At 42.6% G+C, this 27,093-nt stretch overlaps 2 protein-coding genes across 51 annotated transcripts in view; both read left to right on the top strand.

The window, feature by feature from the left end:
• TNNT3 (troponin T3, fast skeletal type) overlaps positions 1–11,392 on the top strand; it is a 34,152-nt gene extending 22,760 nt beyond the window's left edge. For 44 of the 50 annotated variants that reach the window (XM_015286573.3, XM_046941445.1, XM_046941443.1 and 41 more), the window contains 9 exons: positions 1,699–1,717; positions 2,600–2,645; positions 3,470–3,586; positions 3,890–3,967; positions 4,221–4,334; positions 4,525–4,634; positions 5,458–5,548; positions 6,209–6,249; positions 10,994–11,392. In XM_015286573.3, the coding sequence (XP_015142059.1) occupies positions 1,699–1,717; positions 2,600–2,645; positions 3,470–3,586; positions 3,890–3,967; positions 4,221–4,334; positions 4,525–4,634; positions 5,458–5,548; positions 6,209–6,249; positions 10,994–11,042 (665 nt within the window). In that variant the 3' untranslated portion in view covers positions 11,043–11,392. Of the gene's footprint in view, positions 1–1,698; positions 1,718–2,599; positions 2,646–3,469; positions 3,587–3,889; positions 3,968–4,220; positions 4,335–4,524; positions 4,635–5,457; positions 5,549–6,208; positions 6,250–8,505; positions 8,547–10,993 lie in introns of all 50 variants that reach the window. The other 6 variants (XM_015286576.3, XM_015286570.4, XM_040700686.2 and 3 more) reach the window with 1 other exon arrangement.
• A 1,175-nt stretch (positions 11,393–12,567) lies between these two features.
• On the top strand, positions 12,568–23,388 carry MRPL23 (mitochondrial ribosomal protein L23). The gene is made up of 5 exons (NM_001199385.1): positions 12,568–12,596; positions 12,690–12,812; positions 13,288–13,370; positions 15,140–15,213; positions 23,057–23,388. Exons 1-5 carry the CDS (start codon positions 12,571–12,573, stop codon positions 23,216–23,218), a joined length of 468 nt encoding a protein of 155 aa, NP_001186314.1. The 5' UTR covers positions 12,568–12,570; the 3' UTR covers positions 23,219–23,388.
• Positions 23,389–27,093: the final 3,705 nt, after the last annotated feature.

Genomic DNA, 27,093 nt, shown 5'->3' with positions numbered 1-27,093 from the left:
AGGAGTGATCTGTGGTTTCCTTTATACAGGTGCTCTAAATCCTTTCTAATTACATGTTGTGTATTTTATTAGCATTGCTCTGGCATTTAGAGGCCTCTGCTGAGATATGTTTTAGTAGGCAACGTTCTTGCAGTAAGTGAGGAAAGTGCCTATCTCAAAAATTTCATTACTGAAATTGATATGTGAGAGAAAAGAAAGCTTTGCTTCTGATCTCCTTTATTCCTCTCTCACATCTTTTCTCTTAATTATCCCAGCTGCTCATTTCCAGTCACTTCCTCCATCTCTGGTTATACAACATCCTTGCAAGCATCTCCACTACATATTTTCTAGTATCAATTTTTGCTATCTTCTCCCTTATTATTTTTGATTTTTTTTTTTATTCTCTGTTCCCATTCCTATTCCCACTTTCCCCAGTGAGGCCCAAAGCTGATGCAAATGAGCACTTGATGAAATTAATACCACATAGTACAATGTAATATATTACATTCTATTAGGTAGTATAATACCTTTCTGTATCTTGATATGGACAAGCACTCCTGAGGGAGGCAGGTTTCATTTTTCCTTTACAAAGCCGCCTGTTTTTACCAGGCTTAATAGTCTGTGAGCTTTTTACCTCCGTTCCTCCCACTGAACCAACACAGGGAAAGTCTTGTACAGCAAAATAGCAAAATCCAGCATCCCTGAAAGTTCAAACGTAGCATGTGGTTATGAAAGTCAATCTGAGCCCCTGTGAGACTGGGCCAGAATAAATACGTAAGTTTAATTCACTTCTATTTGTGAGAATAACTGTGCTGAACTTATTGGCATTAGGCTGGGGCTAATAACTGAAGTATAAAAGGCATAGCAGGGAAGGGGATTGATCGCAAGCACAAATGTCAAGCAAGAAACTCCTGAAGACAGCATGTTTCTGAGAGCCAGAAAAAGGTCACTTGTTGCAGGGGGACACCTCCGACTGCCAGTCTCTGTGATGGCTTAGCCCTCCTTTCAGGGCATTACACCTCTCCTGGAGATACAAAGATTATTTCCATTACACTAATGGAAATTTTGCTCACTAAGAGAGGATGGCCTTTCCAAGCTGGTTTTGATGGGCACCACATGGTACAGAGAAAGAAACATCCTTCTCGTGGCATCATGGTATCTCCAGGATATGTGTCCCAAGCTGTCTTAGGAGTCCATGGACACAGAGAATATATGGGATCAGCCTTTTTTTCCCTTCTGGCCTCCATATGAGGCATTTAATCTAAATTGGCCAAGCCTATTTTATCAGTGACTATACTACAAATTCAAGCAAACTTCAGTGAATGAAGGGCTGATTGAAACAGGCAATGTTTTCTTCCACCTAAATGCCCAGCTGTCCTCTTAGAAGTTGGTCAGGACATTTTGAGAAAAATAATTTATCATTTACATGAAAGCACTGCCTTCCAGATGCTACGTTTGGGACTTTTATACAATCTCTTGATTCTTTTCTGCCAAATTCTGTTTTAAGGATAAAAACAGATTCACTCCTAGCAGAAGGGGTATGTGAGCCTGTATGTTTCTTTTGGAAGTGTTTGTGATTTAACCAGTTTCTTTGGGATGTTTCCCCTAAGATTGAATTTCCCTTCCCTCCTTTTACTTTAGCAGCTGGCATGATCTCTGTTGTTCTAACTGTTCTCCTTCTTTTTCCCTTCCTGTTTTGCTCCATGTTTCCAAATACAGAGGAGAAGCCCAGAATAAAGTAAGTATGAAGGGTAGGGAGTTTCAAAACGTTGTGATCATGTTTCTGATCCAGCAGAAGCCTGTAGTGTCTATTATGCAAATGGCCACCAGAAGCCTTTGTAGAACCCTCTCTCATCCAATGACCTGCATCCCTTTTCAGGACATCTGCTCCTGCCAGGGGGCACCTTAGCAACAGTTACTGGCCAGGATTTTCAAACAAGTTCTTCATGGAGTTGGGGAAATCACAAACTGTCCATGTCCCATAACTTCCAGTGCAAATGAGGTGGCTTGGCAGTAAATTCTTTGTCAGAGCCTGTAGCTGGGAGCAACCCTTCCATCCAGGATTGCTGACTGCTGGAGGAAGGGCAAATGTTAGGCTGGGCTAGCTAGAGCTTAACTAAGTTTTCCTAAGGATATTCTGGCTCTGGGTTCCAACACCTTCCCTTTCCCACTCTGCTAAGCACCCAGAACAAGGAGTGCACCACTTCACTGACAGCCTTGTGGGCCACCGTGTTTCTGTCTAGTAGGGAATGGCCATAGGTTTTGGGAATGGAAAGAGTTTTCCCAGATGACTCCCTGTTCTGAACAAGCCTCCATGAAGTTCAAAAGTCTCTAGTGCTTTCTGGATTAGTTTTCAATTGACTTGCTGTTTCACACCTCTGCATCTCCATTAACGTTTCTCTTTGTCAGCATCATTCTCAAGGGCAGATCAGTTCAGGACTTGCCTATTTTTTTCTAACATGAAAACCCTTTTTTTTTCTCTCTTTTCTCTCTTCTCTGTCTTTTCTCACTTTTTTTCCCCTCTTATTTCCCCTTTCTATTTTTCCTTTGCCCTTCTCTTATTCCTTTTCCTATTCCTTCCCTTCTTTTCCCTTTCCTTTTTGATTTTGTCTCTCTGCAGGCTAACTGCTCCTAAAATACCAGAGGGTGAGAAAGTAGATTTTGATGTGAGTATTCCTGAGGCTGTATGTGTTTGTCTGTCTGTACCTGAGCTATACATATGTGCAAACCCATGTAACTCTACCTGTACTGAATACAGCTGAAGATACTGTCCAGGACAGAATGAATGCTTGCTGGTGTTTTCCATTAAAAGCTACCTTCTCCTCTCTGAAGGCCTCTGGATACATTTGTGGCTAATATGTACAAGACAAAATCTTTATTTACTTGTTCGTTTGGTTGTTTGTTTTTACACTCTGAATGTTTGGAGCAAAAGGAGCAAGAGGTTTAGGATGTCTAAGATCCTCTGTCCCACCGCTGTAAATGATCCAAAAGTTACTGAGCAGTTTGAAATAAAGCAGGTCTATGCTCAACTGTTGCTGAGAAACTCCACCTGAAATGACAGCAAAAGATTAACAACAGGGATCCAAATGCTTTTCTATAAAAGCTGACATGAAATTGAAAAACCGGTGTTGAAAATCTCTGCAGAAATATCTGCCTTACTCAAAAATGCAGGGGTATTTTCTAGGTAAGATTCGCATCCCAGTCCTTTGGCTGAACTCTGTACTTAGGAGGCTGCTAAGCAAAGCTAAGGATAAAACTCTATGCAGTGAAATAGAAGTTGTGGATTCTGTTTCCTTCTGGGCTCCTGACCACCACATGGATGAGCCTCTGAATGTCTCTGACCTGCATCAACACTTACTGAATCTAGCCCATAGATAAATGCAATACCTTCTGCTTTTGTTTCTGTGTGTGTTGGCAGAGTGCTGGGAGTCTCCAGGGTGTGTTCCTAGTGTACTACAGGCTTACTGAAAGCTTTTTGCTGCTCTTCCAGGACATCCAAAAGAAAAGGCAGAACAAAGACCTGATTGAACTGCAGGCCTTGATTGACAGCCACTTTGAGGCCAGGCGAAAGGAAGAAGAAGAGCTGGTTGCCCTTAAGGAGAGGATTGTGAGTCCCTGTACTGCTCATCCACGGTGTTAGATGAGAGATAAAGATGAGAATTTAAACCATTAATCTTGTTAGTTTGCCATGCATAGAAATGATTCATGTCACCTCCAAATTGCTTCTTCTCACATCTGTTTTCTCACTCATCTCCATTTTACACCTGGTATTTGCACGTCAGCCCTATTCTGCATATCCTTGCAAGGGAGCCGATGGCTCACTGTGTACCAAATCTCTTGGTGGTGGGTACTGTGAGAGGCAGATGAAGCCACAGGCCTGAGTTCAAACCTCTGTCACTGCTTCTTGCAGGAGAAGCGCAGAGCTGAAAGAGCAGAGCAACAGAGAATCCGGGCTGAGAAGGAGAAGGAGCGTCAAGCACGGCTTGCGGTAAGCATGCTCATATCTCTTTTTGTTTCAACATTCAGGTGGAGGAGATTTCTAGAGATGGAAAGAAACTACAGATTCTGTCTATCTCGGTCCAGAGAAGAGATGACCATCTTCTTAAAACAAGGGCAGGGCATGGGATTTGCCAGTACTTGCATATATTTTATCTGGTCACACTCCCTGTACTGACACACGTTGCCAGAGAAGCTGAGCATCTCCCCTAAAGTAACTTGCTTCTATGTCTTGCACTCTACAGGAGGAAAAGGCACGGAGAGAGGAAGAAGATGCCAAGAGAAAAGCCGAGGATGATCTCAAGAAGAAGAAGGCTCTGTCCTCCATGGGTGCCTCATACAGCAGCTATCTGGCAAAGGTAAATGCATGGATCAAGTGTTAAACAACTGGACTGACAAGAAAGAGTCTTTATTATAAGTTGAGAAAAAAAAACCTTGACTTTCCTTCTTATGGATCCCTGGCAACTTGTCTTACATGTTCTGTTAATGAACTTACTTTGTTCAGCCTGCGTTTCTGCAGTCTGACATGAGTTGATGTTCTGAAAATAGGCTGATCAGAAGAGAGGGAAGAAGCAAACAGCTAGAGAGACAAAGAAGAAGGTCCTGGCAGAGAGGCGCAAGCCCTTGAACATTGACCATCTTAATGAAGACAAGCTGAGGTAACACGCTTGCCGTCACTTACTGTTATGTAATCCATTGAAATGTGGACTTACTGTCCTGGAGTCTTCTCTAGCAAAAGAATGAGGGAGGAGGCTTTCCTTGAAATTCCTCAAGGGACAATATCAAGCTCTGCTTTTCCTTGGTCTGAAGAACAGAGGGGGAAATGAGACACGAGATATTATTGAAATGGCCTGTCAGCTTGTCCTAATTAGGGTGTCAGCCAGTGGACTTGGCACAGACTTTAAACCCAGCTCTGAAGTAAGATGAACAAACTCACAGATTGGTTTCTACTATCACAGTGTTCCTAGGGCAGTTAGAGCTGTTAAGTTATGAATAAGAATAGCACTAAGGCTGGAGGCTTGGGAGCTGAGTGCTCAGGTGCAGAGCAGTCTTCACGTGATGGCCTGGACTCTACACAGTGGAGTTTAACTTCAGTCCTGAAGCAGATGAGATTGCACAATGTCAGCTGCTCTGCTCATCTCTGAGGCATTTGGATATTCCTCTTTTTCATCTAATTACCCTGGACACGTTTTTATCCTTACAAGTTCGGGGGAAAATTAAATCTGGCAGAAGTATATTAGTGTTGGGTACACGCAAGAGTAGAAGGCTGAAAGGTTCTCATGTGAAGAAGTGTGACCTTGATTAACTTTCAGAGCTTACTAGCTCTAGCTTACTAGCTTTCAGAGGCCAGAAGAAGTTAGCAGGATAATGCATGAAGGGAATTGAACAAAATGTAAAATATCTCACTAATAGTGATGTGAAAACTAGAAAATACGTGATGTGATGAATTTCTCCTCTTGCCCTTTCTCCGTAAACACACAGGGACAAGGCTAAGGAACTGTGGGACTGGTTATACCAGCTGCAGACTGAGAAGTATGACTTTGCTGAGCAAATAAAGAGGAAAAAATATGAGGTGAGTGGAAAAGCCATTTTTCTAATGATACTAGCTCCAAAACATTAAAATCTCCAAGAATCCTCTGGCAAAAGCTGTACAATGGCAAAATCACTTGATTCTTCAATGACCTTTTGGAATATTTAAGCAGAAATGCACCTGGAACTATAGTCCCCCTGATGTACTTGGACTGGATTTCACATTTTAGGCTGAAGTTTCATAGATTACTCTCAAGGCTTTCAGTGCCTTCTTGGATAGCCAGTGTCAATGGAAAATGCACCTACTTGAACACACTTTGTTCATTCTTGTTTATCTTCTAGGTAACTGTGGTACAAAAAGAGTCTCAGTTCACTCATCTCCATCACAAAGTAACGTTTTTAAGTGTCTTTGATTTCACACTTGAATGTTTGAAGTTTTATACCTGTCCCAGACAGATTCCCTGTGGACTGAGTTCTCTGGAGTTACTGAAACCTGTCTCCGGACAGGAGCATCTGACTGCACTGTCTTATGGTAACATGAAGTGAATAGGTTTCCTTCACAATGAGTTACCTACACCAGGTTTCAGTGGCTGAGAAATCCTACTGGATCACTCTGTCTTGCTCTACTTTTAATTCCCAATTACACAGACACACGCTGACAGGGAATGAGCAACACCAATGTAATTATCTCAATCTCTCTTAGATTTTAACACTACGTTGCAGGCTGCAGGAGCTTTCCAAGTTGTAAGTACAATGAACTTGTCTGTGTAACATCAGCAGCAAAGGCTACCAAATGCATGAGCCTGCAGCATGGTCAGAGGACAGGTGCCAGGCAGAAACTGGCACTTGGCTCCAAGTGCGAAGAGAAAAGAGAAAAATGCATCTTGTGTGACTTCCTTCACTTCCTTTTTCTCTCCCTTTGTGTTCTTTGAAAAGAGATGAAGTAATTTAGGAGAAGAGTCAGGATCTAATAGGGTTGTAGCTGAAGAACTGAGCATGTAGTCCATTCAGTTCATCTCTACAAATAACTCTCTGTCCAAACCTCTGCTTTTAGTTGCATGCAGGGATAGCTACAACACACCTGAGATAGAAGCAGAAGCTTAGGGAAGCACAAGCAGCATCCTGGACCTCATAGAAAAGAATGGTATGGAGAGTGGGAAGGTTCTTCACCTTGTGGCTTAATGGCTACCTAGATTCAAAATACTGAAGAGAGCTAGCTTAAGGATAACGGGTCATCTGAGTGTGAAACAGCAGGAAATACAGCAGTGGCAGGTGTGTTGTACATGTTATGGTAATGAGGTCTCTATGCAGACAAATGAATGGGTAGCTAATAAGGAGAATCAAGGCCATAGAGTGCAAATAATGGCAAGTAGAAGGAAAATGCACGGCTGAGATGTTAGAACTGGGAAAATAAGGGAAAGTATAGCAGGAAAAGTGAGGAGAAAGGTAAGTGGAAACAGCGAAGAGGATGAGGGAGAGATGAGTGAGGATACAAGGGAGAGATGAAGGAAGGAAGCGGAACACACAGGAATGGAGCTGTACTTTGGCTCTAGAATCCATTGCTCTTTGGTGCTTCCTTGGAGAGTGAGTGTAATGGTCACTATGGCAAGGTTGTCAGTGAAGGTAAGTCTTAAGTCCTTGGGTCAAACTGAAGAGAGAGCTGGTTTTCCTCCACACTTGTGAAAAACAGCCAGTAACCACAGACAATTTAAACTGCTGCAGCAGATATTAAAAATTCCATGAGTAAGTACAAAAGCAGCTGATGAGCTGCTCTTTCCTTCCTTGTATTGTCCTGTTCCTGCTAATGTTTCAGTCTCTCATTTTGTCTGTTTGCCATGGAAAGGTGCAACCCAGGAAATACCAGTTGTTGGGCCAACCTGAATGTAGGACTTCTTGTTTTTGTTTTGCACGTGGGGAGTATCAAACACTGCTTTAAATATTCAAATGCTGGGTCACTGGTTCTTGGACATGCAAAGGCAGTCGAAAACTTTGAAGCATACCAGAAGCAGGAGCAAAGTGCATGTCTTGACCAATGCATTCTTCCACATGAGAAAAGCTAGGTAGAACCTTGACTTGGTTATAAATGAGAAGGTGAGGGGGCAAAAGAGGACTCCCTGTCACACTCTCATTCTCTGGGGCTTTTCCACTGCGCTGGAGGTCCTGAGATTTCAGTAGCAAGTCCAGGGCTATGGGCCAGGATTGCAATGCTAAGGCAGGCCAGAATGTGCTTACGCTGCAAAAGGTAGGTGTTTGCTTTCCACGCATCAGGTTGAAATCTAAATCTACCCATGGCAAAGCAAAGTTAGACAACATCTTGTCAGACAGACGCTCTAACGGCTTGCAGTCACCAACAGAGCTTGGGAAGATGTTCAGAGCCCCTGCTCCAACCTTTTCCCCTGTGGTTTTGAAGCTCTCCTTAATATTGCCATCTTCAGAACGTTTAAAATTAGATGAGTGACTAAGAAGGTGGTGACTTCTGCAGGCTTTCACCTCCTTCTCTGCCAGCTAACAAAGGTGTTCTGGTAGAATGTGCGGCCTCCACTCCTGATGTCCCCATCCAAAGTCTACTGGACTTCAAGGTGATGTTTTTCCTAACATGTAGGAGTAGAGAAAGAGTGAGAAGGTGAGATCAACTCATACATGGGGCGAGGCCATGAGAGAGCTTTCCAGTTGGCCAGAGTGACACTCATTCCAGTTCATCTGCCTGCAGTTTGACGTGTGAGTTTATGGTAGATTAGTTTGTATGGATAGGGAATTTACTAGAAAGGATTATAAAATTCTAGCTCTTCTTTCCCTTGAAATGTGAAATTGGCTTAAAGATTTATCACCAAGGAGTAACACTTCTCTCCTTCAAGAAAGAGTAAGCTTTTATTTCAAAGGGAGTATTAATCCCTATCACAGGCACCTGTTCCCAGCACTTCAGCAGGTAAAACTCTCCTCTCTGTGATGTAACGAAGTCTCTTTATCCCTAAAAACCCTAGTCATGTGTGTTGTTTTCAGATTGTCACTCTCAGGAACCGGATTGATCAGGCTCAGAAACAGTAAGTACCCATATCCCCTTCCTAGCTCCTGGCTGGGGATATCTTCTAAGTGTTCAAAGTAGTCACTTCAGCCTCAACAACAACATTTTCTTGTTGCAACGAAATGAGGCTAAAGATGGAAGGGTAACTCCTATTCTGCCTCATGCTGAGAAAATGAAAGGCAAAATGAAGTGAACATAACAGCTAGTAAATAAAAATCACATTTCTTCATGCCATGCCTGCACAATTTCCATCTGCTAATTGCTGGGATTTTCAAACACCTAACTGAGATGCTTTGAATACACAAGGAGATACAACTCTTGTTTACGAAGGGTAAACAAGTGACTGCTAAGAATGGTGTGTAACAAAACTAACATCACAGGGTTATACTCTTGTAAGCTCTTTTCACTCATCCCTCTCCTCCCACTTTCCTTCTTCGTATGACTTCTATTTGTTCTGATTTTTCTGAGTCTCGTGTTTTTAACTATTTTACATGTTCGCAGTGAACTTGTGAGAGGCTAGGGCTAGAGGAAACCTGGGAGCTAGAGCATGCAGAAAAGTAACAGACATAAAGGAGGAGCTGCAGAGAAGCAAGGGAGGAGAACTCTGCACTGATGGGGTTTGGTCTTCTCAGTGTTTCCTAACCTAAGCAAAGCAATGTCAGGATGAAATGGTGATCTCTGATGACAGCTTTGGCTGACAGGACTGACCAAGCACTGCCTCCCCACCTCATCACACAACTTTGCCTTATCAGATGAACATAGCACTGGGAGCTCAGTTGTCTGTAGGTGCCAAACATAAGACTGGACTTTCTCATGGTATTTTCTGTGCAGAGCTGTAGACTGATAAACCTTAAGAGAATGTGCAGCTGCAGAAAGGTGCAGTGGTTTGTCTGGGTGTTGCTGCTCTTTTGAGGGGTGCTGCAACCTGTACTAATAATGCATAACTGTTCCCCAAAAGACATGATACGTTTTCAGCACAGTATGATAATATTTGAAAAGGTTGTACCGGGAAGTCCACAGCTCATGAGATTTCTCTGTATTTGAATTTCTATCCAAAACAGACTGTAGCATTCCAAAGCAATGCCTGCTGATGTGTTATACGAGGATCAAGTGATCCTTTTGCTACAGATTTTTATTAAATCTCCTTAAGAACATTCTAAAGGTTAGGCGTAACATCAAACATTACAGGCGTTTGTGGAGATAAAAGGACTCTGCCTTCATTTGAGGAGCTGTAGAGCTCCTATACTGGATTTTGAACCCGTGGGAAAGTTGGCAAAAGGAACACAAAGATGAATTTAACATAAGCAGAAAACTTTCAACTGCCTCTCATGCAAAAGGTCGTTTTTCAAATAGGTCAAGTCTAACTTGGCCATAAGGTAAAGTACCCACTATATGTACTGTCTGTGTCACTGTGTTATATCTTTCTATAAACACAGCTAGCATTCTTGAACAGATTGGGCAGTGCTACAGAAATATCCCCACATGTGTCTCCCTCATCTTTCTCTGCTCTCTGGAGAAATTAGTAGTTCCAAAGCAGGTCTCTTCAATGACGGCAAGGCCCCACTATGTTATGCCTGCCCCCAACCCCATATACTTCCACGTCAAATACGTGCTTCCATTTTGCATGTGCTTTGGGTTCAAGAAGTATCCTCATTGTCCTGTGTGTTTGAGATGGGTTTGGTGGTATGCTGTGCCCCCAAAGCCAAGGTTTTGCCAACGGGAGCCGGTGCAGAATCTAACCCCACTAACTTCACGCCTGGTCCCTCTGTGGTTCCAGGCGTGCCAGTTTCTCAGTCAGAAGGTAAGTGGCTTGCATGCAGGATTGTTCTTCTGTATGCAAGAAGAAAATGTTTGGAGAGAATTTGCTTTGTGTGGGGACTGTAGCTGGACTGCTCCCACATACAATACGAGCAAGATTGGAATATTGGGAGGCCTAAAAATTTTGAATTGTTTTGGAGACTTGCTCTAAGAAAGCAACTCTGCCTGTGCTAGAATGAAACAGTTTTTAGTTGTATTTAACTTACTGTTCAGCTTGTTATCTTAGCTACCAGATAGCTAGGATTGGGGAACTTGACAAGAGCTCCCTGATGAGAAGGAACTTTCCTCTAGAAACACGTTCAAATCCAAATCAAAGCAAATCTGAATTCAGGAGACTTCACATCTGTGGCAGAGTAGTCTTGTTTCATAGTTCTGAGATTGCTTGGACTTCTGTCCTGTTAATGCAGTAATCTGGAAGGGTCCACCTCTTCCAGGAATGCACATCCTGGCCTTTCACTAGAATTCTAGAAAATCTTTCCACAACATCCACAGTGTTTACCTCAGGATGTGCTCTATGATGAGTGTGCCCAGCATGTGAAAAGTAAAAGCAGCTCGATGCTGATCTGAGAGTCAGAAATGAGTAGTGGTCACAGAGAGCCCTACTGCTTCCTCCAAACTGACATGTTTTTTTTGCCTTTTGTATTGCAGCAGCAAGAAGGCAGGAGCCAAAGGCAAGGTTGGCGGGCGCTGGAAGTAAAGACCCAGGCAGGATGGCCCTTAGCGATGTGCCGAAACCCTGCTGGTCTCTTCCTTCTTCCTTCACAAACCACTTGTGTTCCCGTGCCTCAGTGATAACTAAAATTGCAACATCAGCCTGTGTTGGCTATTGCTGCTGCTTTTCTTCTTCATGGAGGGGTCTGGTGGCTTCCTCGGTCAAAGGGAAGCAGGTTCCCTGTGGAACTGTGGAGACTCCTTGCTGGCATCTTCAATTCCTGCTGAGCATGTCCTTTATCCTCCTGACACCAGCCCTATGCTGTCCTGTAGATTGCTGTGTACAAATCTCTGGATTTTGTAAATAAAGCGCAACCAGTACCTACTTCAACAACAGCCCCCTGGAATGGTGTTTTGTATTTTAATTAATGGAAACTAAGGGTTGAACCGAACGCTTATCTAGTAAGATTTGACCTGGCTCTGCAAATGGGAATGAGGTTCAGTATCATTAACCAAGAACCAGGACTCGGGGCCAGATTTACAGCCTCTATGCAGGCAGATAAGAAAACCCAACTCTGTTTTGAGGGAGCTCGTAATCTGTATGCCAGTCTGGAAGCCAAATGCAGTTGAAGCAGACTTAAAAATGTGAGTGATGAAAGGAGTCAAAGACTTGGGTGTGGGGGATTGAATCCACAGGAGTAGCAGCTTTCAGCACATGGCATTTCTTAAATGCAGATGTCACAGCACAGAGCACTCAAATATTATGCTGAAGTGTTTACTGAGGCAGTTAATCAACGTATAGCATTGAAATCCAACCAATTCAGTAGTTATTTCAATGTGAATGTCAGATGGGGCCAGAACAGCTGCTAACAAATGTGGGTTTGGAGCTGTTGTGTAGAGCTGCTCTCCTCACCAGCCTTGGAGGCACATCACTGGAAGGAAGCCTACCAGAGGTTTCCCACCTGGTTTCCTATTAAAGTTTCAATGCCAGCTTACGTTCTCTGGCTCACATACATGCTGCATTGACCAGCGAGGGAAAGAAAATCACAGTGCTGTCATGAAGACAGCAGGACAGACATCCAGAAGAGTTCAGAAGGCCTTGCTGTGGTGGCAGGGCTGGTAAAAATGAGCCCGCTTACGGTCATCCCTGTGAGAAGTGACATTTCAGGTTGAGTGCTAGGAAAAATCTCTTCTCGGAAGGAATGGTGGGGCATTGGCACGGGTTGCTCAGGGAGGTGGTGGAGTCACTGTCCCTGGAGGCGTCTGAGAACCATAGAGATGTGGCACTGAGGAACGCGGTCAGTGGGTGTAGTGGGGATGGGCTGGTGGTTATGATTTTATGGTAAGAGGTGCCCCCTTACCACATGACCCCCCTCCACGGGCCGGGCTTGTGAATGAGCCCCACTGTGGCTGTAGAGGGCAGCCTTGAGAGGAGCGCCAGCGTACAACCGCTGGGTATCCGCCGAACCCCACCCTCACGTCGCTCCTCCGCTCCAGCAGGGGGCGCCAGCGGTGGCCGTCGCCCCGCGGGACGCCGCTCTGTGATCGGAGCACTTCCGGGCCGGGCGGCGGCCATGGCGGCGGTCGGCAAGAAGGCGGTGTGAGCAGGCTGGGCGGTGTGGGGGGGGGGGGGATGGGGTTAGTGGTGTAGCTGTGCTGTTTGGTTGTTTATCGGGCCGCCTTCTCCCCTCAGGTACCCCTTGTACCAGCTGGGTGGCCCCCAGCTGCGGATTTTCCGCCCCAACTTCTTCATGCTGGCGGTGCGGCCCGGCGTGCCGCAGCCTGAGGACACCGTGCAGTTTCGCGTCTCTATGGAGTGAGTGCGGGCGGAGGGTGGCAAGTAGGCCCCGGGGGCGAACGGCTCCCCTTCTCCTTCTTCCAACCAGCAGCTCTTTCCGTGCCTGTGGGGATGAGGGCGAGGGGCCGGGTGGTGCTCCTGGTGGGGCTGCAGGAAGGGCCTCCTGCATGGCAGAGCTTCCAAGGCAGCTGAACGCACGTTTTTACTGCTGAGGCTGCAGAGAATAAAGTGTTAACAGCCGTTGCAGTTCATGGTTATGAGTTGCTCCAGCAGTGTATGATTTATGTTGAGTTTATACTTCTGTACTGTGAATCTGCCTTGGTTTGGTTAAAGGGGAAGACAAATTCATCCCATGCTATCAACATGCCTATGTCTGCTCTGGCTCTGTTTTGAGCTTAGTTAAATATTTATGCTTTTGCTTTTTTCTTCCCCTGTAGTTAAATATTCATACTTCTGCTTCTTTCTTCCCCCAAAATACTGTCTCCTTGCTTAGAATGACAAAAGTGGATATCAAGAATTACCTTGAGAAAATCTATAATGTGCCAGTAGCTGCTGTGAGGACCAGGATACAGTACGGTGAGTGCAGCTGAGCAATTCAAAGGGGTGGTTACAGTTTCCTTGCTCATCCGTTTATCTGTTCCTTAAAATAAGCATGTGCCACTTCATATGTACCACTTCGTATTTGAATGCTTTGATTAGATTACAACACCAGCTTTTGCTTTTAAAAACTTAATTGAAAAAGTCTTAAAATCTTGACTGTTTCCTGACCTGTGCCAGGTGCTTTTGTAGATGGTACCGTTTCTCCATGAAGACCAGTGGGTGTCTCACTTGCTTCAGGAGGAGCTGCTTCATGAGTTTACCTAATTTGCACTGAGAGGAGGTGCTATGGTCTGACAAAGGCCAGAGTGTGTAGAGGGGAAAAAATACTCAATTAAACAAGTAGATAATATCAGAAACACTACAATTTTTTTCCTCTTACAGTTACCACATTTCTGCTGTAGACTTGTATGTATCCACTCACTGCATTTCTTCACTCCACTGCACTTGTACAAAAAATACAAACAAAAAAAGCCATCACTGCAAAAACAAACAAACAAACAAAAAAGCCCCACAAAGAAACAAAGTGACCAAAAAAACAACCCCCCCAAAAATACCCCAAGCTCCCCAAAATACCAAACAGAAAGAAAAAACAGCAAAAAAAATATTCCTAGTGTTGCCAAACTCACACTTGGTGCGCTCTTCTCTAATTGAGCTAGGCTAGGATTAAGTACAACAACATTCACATATGAACGCTCCCTTCCACAGAGCTTCTCTGAATGCATTTTATATGCTGTACAAAGTCAGGAATATAATTTTATGTCATGTATGTTTCTGATTAGCAGGCAGTGCATTAATCACATGGACAGTGATGTGTTGGTTAGGACGTCTTTGGCTGGCTTCTTTTTCATGCACTGACTAGGAAAGGAATTGATTGATGTGTTTCTAATCCCAAGAGCAGTGGCAATTTTTAAAAAGGGCTGTAATTGTGAAAAAATGGAGAATGAAAGATAAAGCATCAAGAGAAGGTTGTAAAACTCAGAGCACGTGGAAGAATAGAAGGAAAACAAAGATCACATGCAATACGCCTATGTAAAAACTGAAGTTGTAATACCAAAAACATTCAATTTCCAACAGCACTGAAAAATCTTTTTGCTTGTCCTTGTAACCTTGTTTTGTTCCTCACTACTTGTGGAAGTGCTGTTAATATGTGTATAGTCAGGGATAGAAGAGGAAAGGTTTAGGATGTCTCATAATTCAAGAGCCTTAATCCTCGTATATGCGGGGACTAAAATGAACTTCTGAACACAACTTGCATAAAGTGAAGGTGTTCTGTTTTGTTGGGTTTTTTTTTTGGATACGGAGTGTAATTTTCTTATGTGTGTGACAACAGATCATTCTCATTAGCTGAGCAGTAAAAATTGACCAGTCTGAAGCTGCTCAGTGGTCATTTCCTCACTATTTGACTGAAGCTGTTAATGCTGGGAGGACAGTTTGTTTTTCCTGGCCCTCTACTCAGAAGAATTTCCACTCTGCTGCTTTGCAAAATTTGTGTTGTGACCATGAAAGCATATCAGCAGTTTGAGTCTGGTGATGTCCCCTCTCCTCACACGTGAGGAGTGTTTACCAGCTTCGGTACGTTTTAGTGATTGTGATACTACTGTGCAGTATGTATGTTGATACTGAAGGAATAAGAGGAATCTTAACAAAAAATCAAGCTTGGTCAAGCCCCCCCTCTTCAGCCTGCTCTTGCTTTCAGGTACTTGGATGTCCTGTGTAGTTTCAGATGGGCCTCTTCTATTCTGCAGGTGCAAACAACAAGAGAAACCATAGGAATCAGAGAGTGAAGAAGCCAGATTACAAGGTCGCCTACGTACAGCTGGTGAGTTAGCATGGATGCTTGTGGGGAAAGAAGAAGGAGTTAATCAGCCAAGCTGGAAGTAATGCGTAGTGAATTGTCCAGTTGGCTGACTATTTCTTCCAGTCCTCTAATGTAGATGTCTATTTTTTTAATGTGTTCCAGAATGTATAAAGACATTTGCTGATCTAAATGACTTAGTTGAAAAACAAATTCAAACAAAATGTTAGTTTTCAAGTCTCATTTTTGTCTGAGGCTTCTATGTAAGTTATGGTCTGATGTCATATGGTGCTGCTTTGCCAGTGAGTTTCATACTGACCCTGTACTCTGGAAAGTTCATGACTTGTGTGGTTGATTACTAAAATGTCCAGTAAGTAAAAGAATATATTATAAGGATGGGGAACTTTTTATTAAAGCTCTTTGGATCTCGGAGAAGACTAAGGCATATTCCCTGAGGAGCTTTTAGTCATGTCTAATAAGTGTGCTTTGTGGCTGAAGTGGGTTCTAAAACGTATGTTGGTTGCCCAGTGGAAAAGGAGCTTCATGTTCTTGTGAGTTTCTTTCGTAACAGGAGCACATTATAGTTCAGACTTCTCTTGGGCTTACCTGGCTACATGGAAAAATGAAATGCCACCCGTGAAAGAAAAACCTCTCACATACCAAAATTACATTAAAGGAATGCTATTTATGGTTGTAAAACCGTAAGTTCAAAGTTGTTGTTGGCAACACGACCTCAGTATTACTCTGTCCTGGGACATTGAGTTAGTGTGGGGGAACGTTGCGTGGTCTTACAGCTTAGAGACTGTGTAAGAATTCACATAGACTCACAATGAAGTGAAAGATGCACAGACAGTGGGAAATAACAATATTTGTTTTTTAATTGTTCAGACTTTCCATGGTCTTAGAAGTTTTTCTTTAAGCCCCTTTTAGGAAGGCGTATGGAAGGAAAATTGAGAACTCTGTTTTTTGTAGGCAGCCCTTATCTATAAAAGGACAGCATGGAATGCAACGCTAATAGAAAGTAACAGTTTTATGTTTATATGAGGACTAACCTTCGTTGACTGTGCTGGAGTTGAAGGCAACCTCCTCTGGATGAAGGCTTGTGTTTTGGTGACAAAGAAAACATGCCTTTTTCAAGAAGGAGTCTCTGTTTTGTTGGACAAATTCCCCCTCTTGGAGAGAAGGCTATTGTCTGTGCAAGGTTTTTGTCTGCAAGAGATTAGGTATGACTAATGTATTAAGAACACAGCTGAGGAACTGAATGTCAGGAGTGATCTTGTCTTGCAGTTACTTTCTCTGGATGATGATCCTTAGTAAGTAATTGGAGGCACTTTCTATTGTCAGCCTCTTGGTGGTGATGGCTGTGCTTTCGGAGTCTTGTTTCCCAAAACTGAAGCAGATGTGCATCTCTAGTGAACCTCTGTCAGTTCTCCAGTTTTACTTGACTGTATTTAAATACAGTCTTGGTTCTGTGTCTGCTCAATTGAGAACAGGGGTAGTCTGCAACCCACAGACAAATTCAGGGGGAAAGAATGGAAAGCAAAATGTTGTATTTCTGTGGAAAGCCACTCATTTAAGACCGTTTCCATGTGCATCTATTTCAGGTTAAATTTCTGAGGTCGGGATAGTTGTCATCACTGAGTACGTAACTGCAGCGCGATGGATACTTAACCTGGTGTAGTACTGGAAGCAGCTGTACACCAGTAGTGCTAGGAATTGCTATCTAGCCTTTTGTCTGCTGGGCAAATTACACTGTGCAGACCTCTGTGGTACTGTGGCTGAGGAGTGTTCTTGATTCCTGAAGGAGCAAGTAGCCCTTGATAACCACTAGTATCGTTCTAAGTTTTTAAAGAATGCTGTGTTTTCACCTGTGCCATGAATGGAGTTGGTCACCTTTAAGTGTTTTGTTGTGCAGCATCCTAGGTGAGGAAACTGACCCTTCAAGTAGATGTCTGCGTGTTCTCCCTTCACCTAATTCCTGGGCTTTTTGTTGCTTTTTCTTCTATTGTAGTTGCCTGTGGATTCTAATCTCCAGGTTTGTCTTTTTTTTTTTCTTTCTTTTTTTTTTCATCTGCTCTTTGCTTTTCATCACTATTTCTGGTGTCTCAGACAGTGAGCTCCCAGTTCTGTGTCCACACCAGCTTTCAATGCTGGGCGAGGCCAGAAAGCCAGTGTTGGTTCTGAAATGGAAGGTTTTAGGTTTTGTCTTCATTCTCATTCACGGCGTGATTCAGGCCAAAACAGGCCCTATGCAGTCCATTGTTAGTATCTGCCTAATTTAGGAAAGTTTGGTAACCACTGTAAAATCCTTTTTTAATGAGAATTATTTTGCATCTGCAGTGAGTCAGAGTAGCAGGGCTTTCCCACCGTTTTTACCAGCTGTGTTTTCTCTCATTAATCCAGTTTCAAGTTAAAACTGCTTATGACTGGAAAAATAACTGTGTTTTTGGAAGCTCTTGGGTTGGTCTTCGTGTTGCCCACTAGGTGGAAGTATTGCACTTCCCAGTGAGACTCTAGCAGCTCTAGCGTGGTTTACCTGAATGAAATGGAGCTTATTTCTCATGACTGCTTTTGCTTGCTCGCTTCATAAAACATCATCTTATGTGTTCCAGCACAATGTGCATATCTGTTAACTTAATGCAAGTGTCTCAAAGGTGGAAAGTAATAGTTGATACACCCTTAAGTGTCACAATAGTGCCCCAGCTGCTCCACATGTAAGAATTGTTGTCCTTTCTTTTCCAAATACTATTTCTTGGAGATTCAGAGCTGTTTACTTTATTCTCAGGCTGTAACTGGACAAATACGTGATCAGTCCAAGCATAATATTTTCACACTAAAAAAATACCTCAAATCATAGAAGGCTGTGGATCAACAATATCTTGCCATTCCAGACTCTGCCTGCCTTTTTCCCCTTCTGGAATGTGGTGAGGAAGGTTTAAGTTAGAGATCTTTGCTTTAGCTATCAAATCCTACTTTTTAATGCTAATTTATTTGTTTAACGAAAATCAGATCTATATGTCTTTGCCAAGTAACTAAAGCAACAACCTTTTATCTGATGAAATTGTAACTATCCCAACGTTACTTAAAAGAACTAAAAATAAAAAAAGAAAAGCAGCCACTGGTAAACTTCATGGTTACATCAACATCATGGAAATTAAAAAAAAACAACAACATCCCCTCCTCCTCCTTCACTGTTCTCACTGCGTAGCTCAGCAGGTGTTAGCACCCGTGGGAGCCCAACTGTAGACAAGCCTCTGGAATCCAGACCTATTTTTAATTAAACCTGTTTTGAGAAATCTAATGGAGATGGCTGTAAAAAGGAGTCTGACCTTGTCAACATTAGGACTAACACCTATTTAGCTACATGAATGATAGCACCGGTGGGAACATTTTTGCAAACGCTTTCTCCTTAGACCCTGCCTACGGTGTCCTGTACATTCTTAGTAATTAACCCATTTGCACATCAGATGTGACACGTCATGAATTCAGAGTCAACTTGGGTGCACCGTTTGCTCTACTATTCCTGTGTGGTTTTTGAAGCTGTTTCCGCATGCTGTTTTTCCATACATTTTAATATCAGATGTTACCACGTGCAATCGTAGAATTGTTGAAATGCACTGGATTATTAAACTTAACTGCCTTTGCTGCTACTGCTGGACTGAGTCCCGTGCTGCTGGGAGTCCAACATTTTTTTAGTTAACGATACTATAAACATCACTTTTCTACTAATTCTGAAGGACAGTAGTAAGTGCTTCAATTATCCAAATAATCAGAAGACCTCACAGTTGTTTACATGAGCAGTGTTTGCTGCGTCATTCCTACACAATAATATCTTTGCTGACCTCCTTTTCCTAAACTTCTGAAGGGACTCAAAGGTCAGAAAAGTACAAGTGAGTTTGTGCTGGATAATCCTTCCAGCAATTTTCTGTCATGAGGCTCAGCAGTGGAAAGGCTAACACTTGACTTCATAGGCCTAATTATGGTCACTTAACCTCCCATTAAAATGAATGGAGGCAATTTGTACCACTTGATGTTGTAACTCCTTCAACAAACTCAGGGAGCAAGGTGTGTTTTCACCCTTTGTAACCACTAAGACTTGAAATGTAAGTTAAAAATATATTTTCAATGTTTAGGTCACTTGTTATCTTGAAGGATGTTAGTATGTAATGAATGAATAAAGACCCTGTATATAAATCAGTTTTACATTTGGGTAAAGCTGAAGTGAAGATTAGATTTGTGCAGGAGAGAAGTTGAATGGTTCCCAATTCTGTAATCTAAACACAGGACCACACATCTCACTTGTGTACAACCTTAGAATTCCTAGGAAGAAGTGTGGTCTCTGGGAAGACCCTAAATTGAGAATACCGACGTGTAAAAACAGCACATGGACTTTAGTTTTTTAGGTGCTTTTGTAATGCTTCTATGACTTCATTGCTTTATTTATTTTTTCTTTAACATTTTAAGGCCTCGTATGAGGGGATGGGGAGGGAGAGCTTATCTGACTGACTCAAAGATATCACCTCGCATTGCTGCAGTGTCAGTAAAACAACGTTTTCACCATCCAATTCCAAGACAAACTAAATTATCTGAGCAAAATTGCCTGTTTTTTTTTCTTTCTGTTTTTTTTTTTGAGGGGGGGATGAGGGGGCCACTATCTGTCTTTTTTACATTGCTTTCCTTTGGCACGACTGTCAGATAGGAGGGTGTTCTCACTTTCTCCCACATTCCCTTTGCTTCCGACTGAGGTAACCGTGCTGGCAGAAGTTGGAAAGGAAGACCAGATCCTAGCTTTTTTAGAGTCTATGTCAGATTATGAATTTCAGTATATCAGTGGAAGGGAAGACCTTGATTAAATGGCTTCCAAAGGGTAAAATGCTGAACAAATGTAAGGTTTGGGAATAAGAACACAAAACTTTGCATCCTGGTTGGATATGCCAGTAGTTCTTGTTCTGGCAGTTTGGAAGCCTTGTAAAATCCTTGCTTTCATGAACTAAGTAGAAATTCTGTTGTTTGCTTTATTTTGGTTAGGATTTCATTTACTGTACAGCTGGCAGATGACTGCTGTATAGAAAGGAAAACTTTCTCAAAGGAAGATGTGTATCTGAAGCAGGATCGCGTAAAGGAATGAGGATCCCTCTTTCTTTCCTAGGCGTTGTTTTGAGAAGGTGGCGTATGAGCTGAAACATTGGTGGCCTCTGGCACCATGTCGAAGATGCACCAAATATAAATATGCTTGGATAGACTCTCAACACCTTCTGTAAGCTGATGCGTGTTGGTATTTTTGAAATGTTGAAATACCCAAGATACAGGCTTCTTTTGAAAAGCAGCTACTGAGCATGCACTACAGCTATTTTTCATACAGCTTTCATCACTGCAGAGTCTTACAGCGCAGTATTACTGCCTAGTATTGTTGCTTAAGATTTATCAACCTTCAGTTCTCAGGGTGTAATGTCTTGGCTGTTGCGAATCGTGTCTGGCTGCCAGCCAAGGTCAGAATTTCTTCACAAGACAAGAGCTGGAAAGAGCCAACTTGTCTGTGCTGATTTTGATTTATTAAAAGACTCCAGATACAGATTGACATTTTTCAGCTCAATATTTGACTTTCACCAGCCCTGAAATGGGAACTGCGAGCGCTTTGATAAACAGCTGAAAGGTTTGCCTGGTTTCACTACGCCCTCTTTGCGTATCTTTTTAAATTTCTGATTCCCTCTTTTAAAAAGAATAACTGTTCTGCAGTGCTCAGTGAATTACCATGAACGTTGTTAGTATGCTTTAAGGACAGCTTTCCTTCATTTGCCAATAAGAGAAGTGCTTTGGTGTTGGAAGCATACCAGAATGGAAGCTCTGCATAACAAGAACCCCTTACTACAGTGTTACCAGTATGAACAGTTCTCACATTTTCAGTGTAGGTGGTATAGCTGCCATGTTATTCTGAATTGTTTTCCAATGTGTTTAACTAAAATGGCTTCCTCTCCAGGATAGATGAGTCCTTAGAATCAGAGCCTTATCAGTTCTATAGGTACGGCGGGGCAGAGCAACCCGCTTGCGGTACAGTTTAAAACACAGTAATTTTTTGTAACGTAAACAAATTATTTTCCAAATGCTTCAGTTTGCTAACATCTTGGGCAGCCCTTGGCCTCAAGGGTGTTTGCTGCTGATCCCACTGCAGGAAAAAATTCAGTAGGCTACAGCTTTGGGATTGTTCAAGGACACTGATAACACCTATTTCTGTACCTCATATGGAACTACGCTTCGGTTGTCATAGGACAGCTATTAAAAGCATACCTGTTGGTAATTGAAAGGTACAAAAGAGTTGAAACTCCCGAGTGTGCGTTGTGGAAAGGAAAACCATGATTTGTTCCAGTTGATCTTATCCAGGCCAGAATCTAGGAAGGAGCAATGTACACAGCAGCTCCCTTGTTGTTTTTGTAGTATGGTCAGGCTCTTAGGAAACCCCCAAGAAGTATGCACTACAAAAACAACTGGAGCATTGCTGGGTATGAGTTGATATTTCCTAGATTCTAGTCTGGATAAGTTCAACTGGGATAAGTCATGGTTTTTCTTTCCAAAACGTATGCTTGAGGTTTAAATTCTTTCACACCTGTAAATGACCCTGTTGAGTGTATATGGGCTAAATGGAACATAACACACATTCAGCAGGGTCAGGACACGGTGGCAGTTTTCCTTTTAATTTAATTATGTCCTATTTCTGATCCCAGAATGTAGTATAGATAGCTGTGTTGTGGAAGGCTCATTTCGTCTCCTTTGTGGAGCTGTTTCTTAATTGTGCTTCTGATTCGGTTATGTTTATTGCACAAACGTAAAGAGTAGATGATCTGAAAAAAGCTGTTTTCATCCAAGGCAATTAAATGCTATTGTTGAGATTTCTGTGTAGTATTCTGCCGATGAAGTTAATGTATGATAAGATTTGTAAGTGTTTTGGAGAATAATTTTAGAGTTATGAGTTATGAGCTATCAGTTATGAGCTTCATTATGCAAAGTCCCATATGGAACGCAAAGGAATGGAAGGGCTGATATTGTTGAGTTTAATGAAGTTGTGCTTAGTGCAAACACCACTAAAAAGCGAGCAGATAATGTTAATGGGATAGAACATTTCCACAGAATAATGGTTTCCTGCTGTTAGATAAAAACCAGAGACCAAGCAAATGTTTATTTTCCAAGTGGGAGACATAGATCTGATGATGATGTTACACTAAAGTGACTTGTCTTTTAGGCAGAATGACTGATGCAGATGTAATCACTTTAATCTCATCAGTGATGGATTAGACAGATTGTTCCCACTGTAATTATTTTACACTGTAGACTTCATTCCAATTGATAAGAGACCTCTGATATCTGTTATTCTGTGTTCCCACATTACACCCTATAATAACAGCTGCTAGATCTGTTCTTTCTGATCCCAGACGAGATTTAAACAACTATAACCACTACTCGTATCCTAAGTATTAACATAATGAATGCTTGCTCTGCCATGTATTTCCCTGATGGTGTGACTTTAACAAAATTGCTTATTTTGCTAATCTTGCTTTTACTATATGACTCCTACAACATATCTGGGCTGGCTTAATGTCTTTGAAGAGGTGTCTGTCTCCTGACCATTCATTCCATGAAGAAAGTTGCCAGTATCTTAATTTCTGCACAAAAGAGGCAGAAAGCTAGTTTTTGATGAGGAGGGATATATGTATATCTCAGGGAGAGCACTGGAAAGAGACCTTGGGAGTTAAGAGGCACTATTTTGCACCAACAGAAATTTCAGGATGGTCTTTCATTGTAATCGTAAGTATATGTGTCGTAACTGTTTCAGAAAGGCTGGAATACCTTTTTGACCATTTGTTTTCTCTTTTAGGGTCAAGGGAAAACCTTTCAGTTTCCCAACCTATTTCCAGAGAAAGAAGACTCGGAAGCTGAGGCCTTTGATGACTTCAGGAAGAAGTTCATGGAGAAAGAGCAGCAGAGCCAGAAGGGTGACCCCAGACGAGGCGGAGTCCCCGATTGGTTTGGACTTTGATGCAAGAAGCCAGCTGCCTTTCTTTAGGCCTGAGGGATTTTAATCAGTAGAACTTGCACTCTTCTCAGAATGACTGAGGGTTTATTCCTGAGCAGTGCTTGCTAGTGTGTTTTTTTTTCCTGGCTGTTTATGCTCGACTGCAACAAAATGGCCCTAAAGAAATAAAAAGGTAAAATAAATCTGACTGCATCAGATCTTTCCTCTGAACTTGGGGACTATTTCTGCAATGTGAAATTGCTTGTTGTTTCTGATTGTGAGTGTCATTGTGCTTACCTTCTTCTTTCTTCCACAGGTCATTTGAGTGGAAGTAGGAGGCATTTTGTTTCCCAGGATAAGTGTGTTTTGCACTGAATAGGCTGTATAAATCATGACAGGACAGCTGAGGCTGGACAGTAATTTGTAGATAATTAGGCTGCAGGCTCAGGACATGTGTTTCCCTTATTGTCAGTTACTGTGTTTTGCTGTCCCGTGCATTGCCTTCCTTCCAAAGCTGCCCCTTTCCTGGAGATGTCTGCATGCTCTGATTTCACTCCTTCCTTAATGACTATGTGTTATTTTGGACACAGGTTCTTTTAGATAGACTTGTGGCTGTGTGTGTGTGTTCCCCAGAAGCCTCAAGAAATGGACAAAGGTGGTGCACAGTTTCTGCTGGCTGTTGTGCAATGCAGGTAATTGCCTTCTGTGACCAGTCTGCCCCAGGAGCATTTAAGGGCTCAGTTGTGCTAATATTCCTTCCCCTGCCCACAGCTACCTTGCAATGCTGGCAGGAGTCCTGTGTAGACACAGTTGTATTGGCATAAGAACGATTCTGCAAGTGTAGACTGTTTTGTGCTCTGGACTAGTAAAAAAGACTCTTTTTACTTTTCTGGTGCACCTCCCTTTACTTCCAAGTTGCTGGTGCCAGGGCAGTGGTAGAACTTTTTTAGTCCTTCAAGGCTGCCACGTTTAGGTTTTTCATTTCTTGGCTCTGCAGCTGTTTCTTGCTTTGATGAGGATATTTTCTCTTTCCCTTTGTCAAGTAACATGTTCTGCTGGTGTGTCAGGAACAGCAGGGGAAAAAGGAGTTCTAGGGAGGACTTTATCATGGATAGAAGGAAGGATGTGTTTCTGCAGGCCGTTAGGTATAATGCTAGCACGTGCAGGGTTAAACGTGTGGCTCATGTTTCATCAGCTTCTGAATTCTGCCACTTGGATCAACTGGCAGGATAGTGAATGAGCCCTTGCCTTGAACACATCTACTCGGGTGCTCTCCATTATTGTTCCTTGTCTGAACTTCTTGTTTGGACAGCTAGCAAGATGTTTATAAGGAAACAGCTGTTCCCCAGAGAGATGATCCAAATAAGATTTTATGCACCCCCTTCTGTTCATGAGTTGCCTCTTTCCCCCTGCTACATCCTCTCTGCACAACAGTCTGTCTCCTGCAGTTTGTTGCTTACAGCTTCAGCGTTTCTCCCACCCCCATCTTTATTTGGCATCTAAGGGGGATTGTGCGTGATGATCTGTGTAAGTTAGCTGATGCTTAAACAGAGAGATGCTCTCTGAGAGGAGGGAGATAAAAGAGGATTTGCTACTCCTAGCCTGCCAGGAGAGTTACAATAGTAGATGTGGAAAAATACTGAGTTCACTGAAAAAAGTTTTTGTGTTTGGCATATCTGCAAAGCCAACACTTCCAGAGTTTTGTAGTGACACGTAAAACTCCAGGTTAAATTGGGAGCTGGCCTGCAGTTTTAAAGTGTGAGGACTGAATTTGTCTAGGTAAAAGGGTCTCTCTTCTGCTGCATACAGTTTTCCTAGCTTTCCCCCCAGCCCCTCTTACTTTCCTTTCCTTTCCTTTTTTTTTTTTTCCTTTTTTCTTTTTAAATTAAGTTTTCAAACTTCCACCTCACTTTGAAGTTGATCCATGCTGGGTCTGAGTCTTTGTTCCTACTCTGTAGTGTTACAGAATTTGCTGGTTTTTTCATCACTTTCCTTTATGTTAGCTTCCAATTTAGGTAACTCCATCTTTACTAAGGTGACAGTGAAATGACAAGAATTCATCTAGTGCTGCCATATAACTTCCTAGCTGGTTAGTCAGCCTTGAACAAGTGAACAGAAGGGTATGTAGTAGTTCTGGATAAGTGAGGGTATATTCCATGTGTTAGGTGTAACAGCAAGTTGAGATATTAACCACCAGGCTCTCTGCCTTCTGTTTTGTGGTCCTCAGGAGAGGTTGGAGTCACCAGCTTCTGTACTGCCATTGAGAACCTAGGCTCAGGGGAGTTTATTTGCAGTATCAAATATGCACTAGGCTGAGTGAGTATTGAAAGTTCCAGGGCAGGTCTACCATGCTTTGCTACTCTGATTTCTCCATGAGTGATTAATTTTTAGCTCATGTTCAAAACAGGTTTCTGACTGGAGTGGCACAAAAGGGAAGAAATAGATGAGTATACCCATATCTGTATGAAGTTGCTACAGCCAAATTATGGCAGATACTCAAGCAACTTAAGAGAAGGAACTAACGTTACCAGCTACCTCTAAAACAGTGTACCTGTGAAATGAAGGTAAGATTGAAAAAAGTAAAATTCAAAGTCCCATTTGCTTTGATGCTCAGATTTCCCAAGGAAGTGTGATTATAAAGATGGCAAGTCCTTCGCAGTCCCTTGTTGACTAGTGTTTCAGAGGAGGTGCTAGATTTTTATATATGTAGTGTTTCACAAATCCTGTCCCCTACACTGTACAGGTAGGTTAGAAGATAATGGAGATAACACTTGTATATGAAGTCAGGGTTTGTGTTATGAACAGAGAAACACAGCAGATGAGTGGTGAAGCAAAGACAGTGAGGTCTCAGAATTATGTAGTTGTGTTGATTAAATCGTGCTCATTCCAGCATATCCTGATGTTCTGGGTGATGCAAGGGATCAGCAAATCCTGTGAGGTCACATGTAGTCCTTCTTTCAGAGGTGTCAAGCTGTCCTTGGCAATGTCAACAGCCCTACCTGTGGCCAAAAGTTCATATGCACGCATGAATAACTTCTCCAAGGACCAAAGCAAAGACTTGGTTGAGGCTGATGTTCGCTTTAGTGCAGGAGAAGCCACATCCCACACTTGGCGTGCACAGCCCTGCAGCTGCTGGTTTCTCTGACGTGCAGGGGAGATGCTTCCCCTTTGTACGTGCACAACCCCCCAAAGAGAGCAACGTGCTGGAACAGTCAGTGGATGCGCAATTGCCTGCGTAGGCCACTCTGGTGGAGAAAGGCACCCAGCTATGATGGGAATTGTTGCAACCATACCATTAACGCTTCAGAGGGAACACACAATTGCTTTTTGTTTACTTGTATTTATTATTTTTTTACATCAAACCAAAATGAATTGCAGAGTCAGTGACTTCATAAAGTGACTTCTTTGATGTTACAGCTTTGAAATGAGCTTTGCACTGTAGCTCCTGCTGGGTTGGGTGCTAGTGATAGGTTCCTCGTGGATCATGTAAAAAAAGTGTGGGTGTGTGCAGGTGGCAGGTGACAAAACTCCTGTCTGTTCTAACCATTTGTCACCTGAGCCTCACTGCATGACCTCAGAGAATGCAAATGTTTCTCTTCAAGAGATTGAACTAGGGAAGCGTATAGTGCAGCTCAGCTGGTAAGTGGTTAGTCTCAGAGTTCCATTTTCTGTGTATAAGCCACCCTGTGTCAATGACAAAGTGTACCCTGCAGATCAGTGGCCAGTTTTATGGTCTTTGTGCATTATTTCCTCTCTGCTGGGCTACTTAATGGTTAAGAGAAAAGGCTAAGTAAAATAAACAATAGAAATGAAGCAAATAGAACTTCATGGTGTATCTAGCAAATATTCCGTAGCAAATAGATCTGTACAGTGGAAAGCCAAGTAGCAGGGAGGGTAAA

The sequence above is a fragment of the Gallus gallus genome, chromosome 5 (genome assembly GCF_016699485.2).
Source record: "Gallus gallus isolate bGalGal1 chromosome 5, bGalGal1.mat.broiler.GRCg7b, whole genome shotgun sequence".
In the NCBI taxonomy this organism is placed as follows: Eukaryota; Metazoa; Chordata; class Aves; order Galliformes; family Phasianidae; genus Gallus; species Gallus gallus.
The sequence above is the reverse complement of the archived record's forward strand: the minus strand, read 5'-3'. Positions and strand labels throughout refer to the sequence as shown.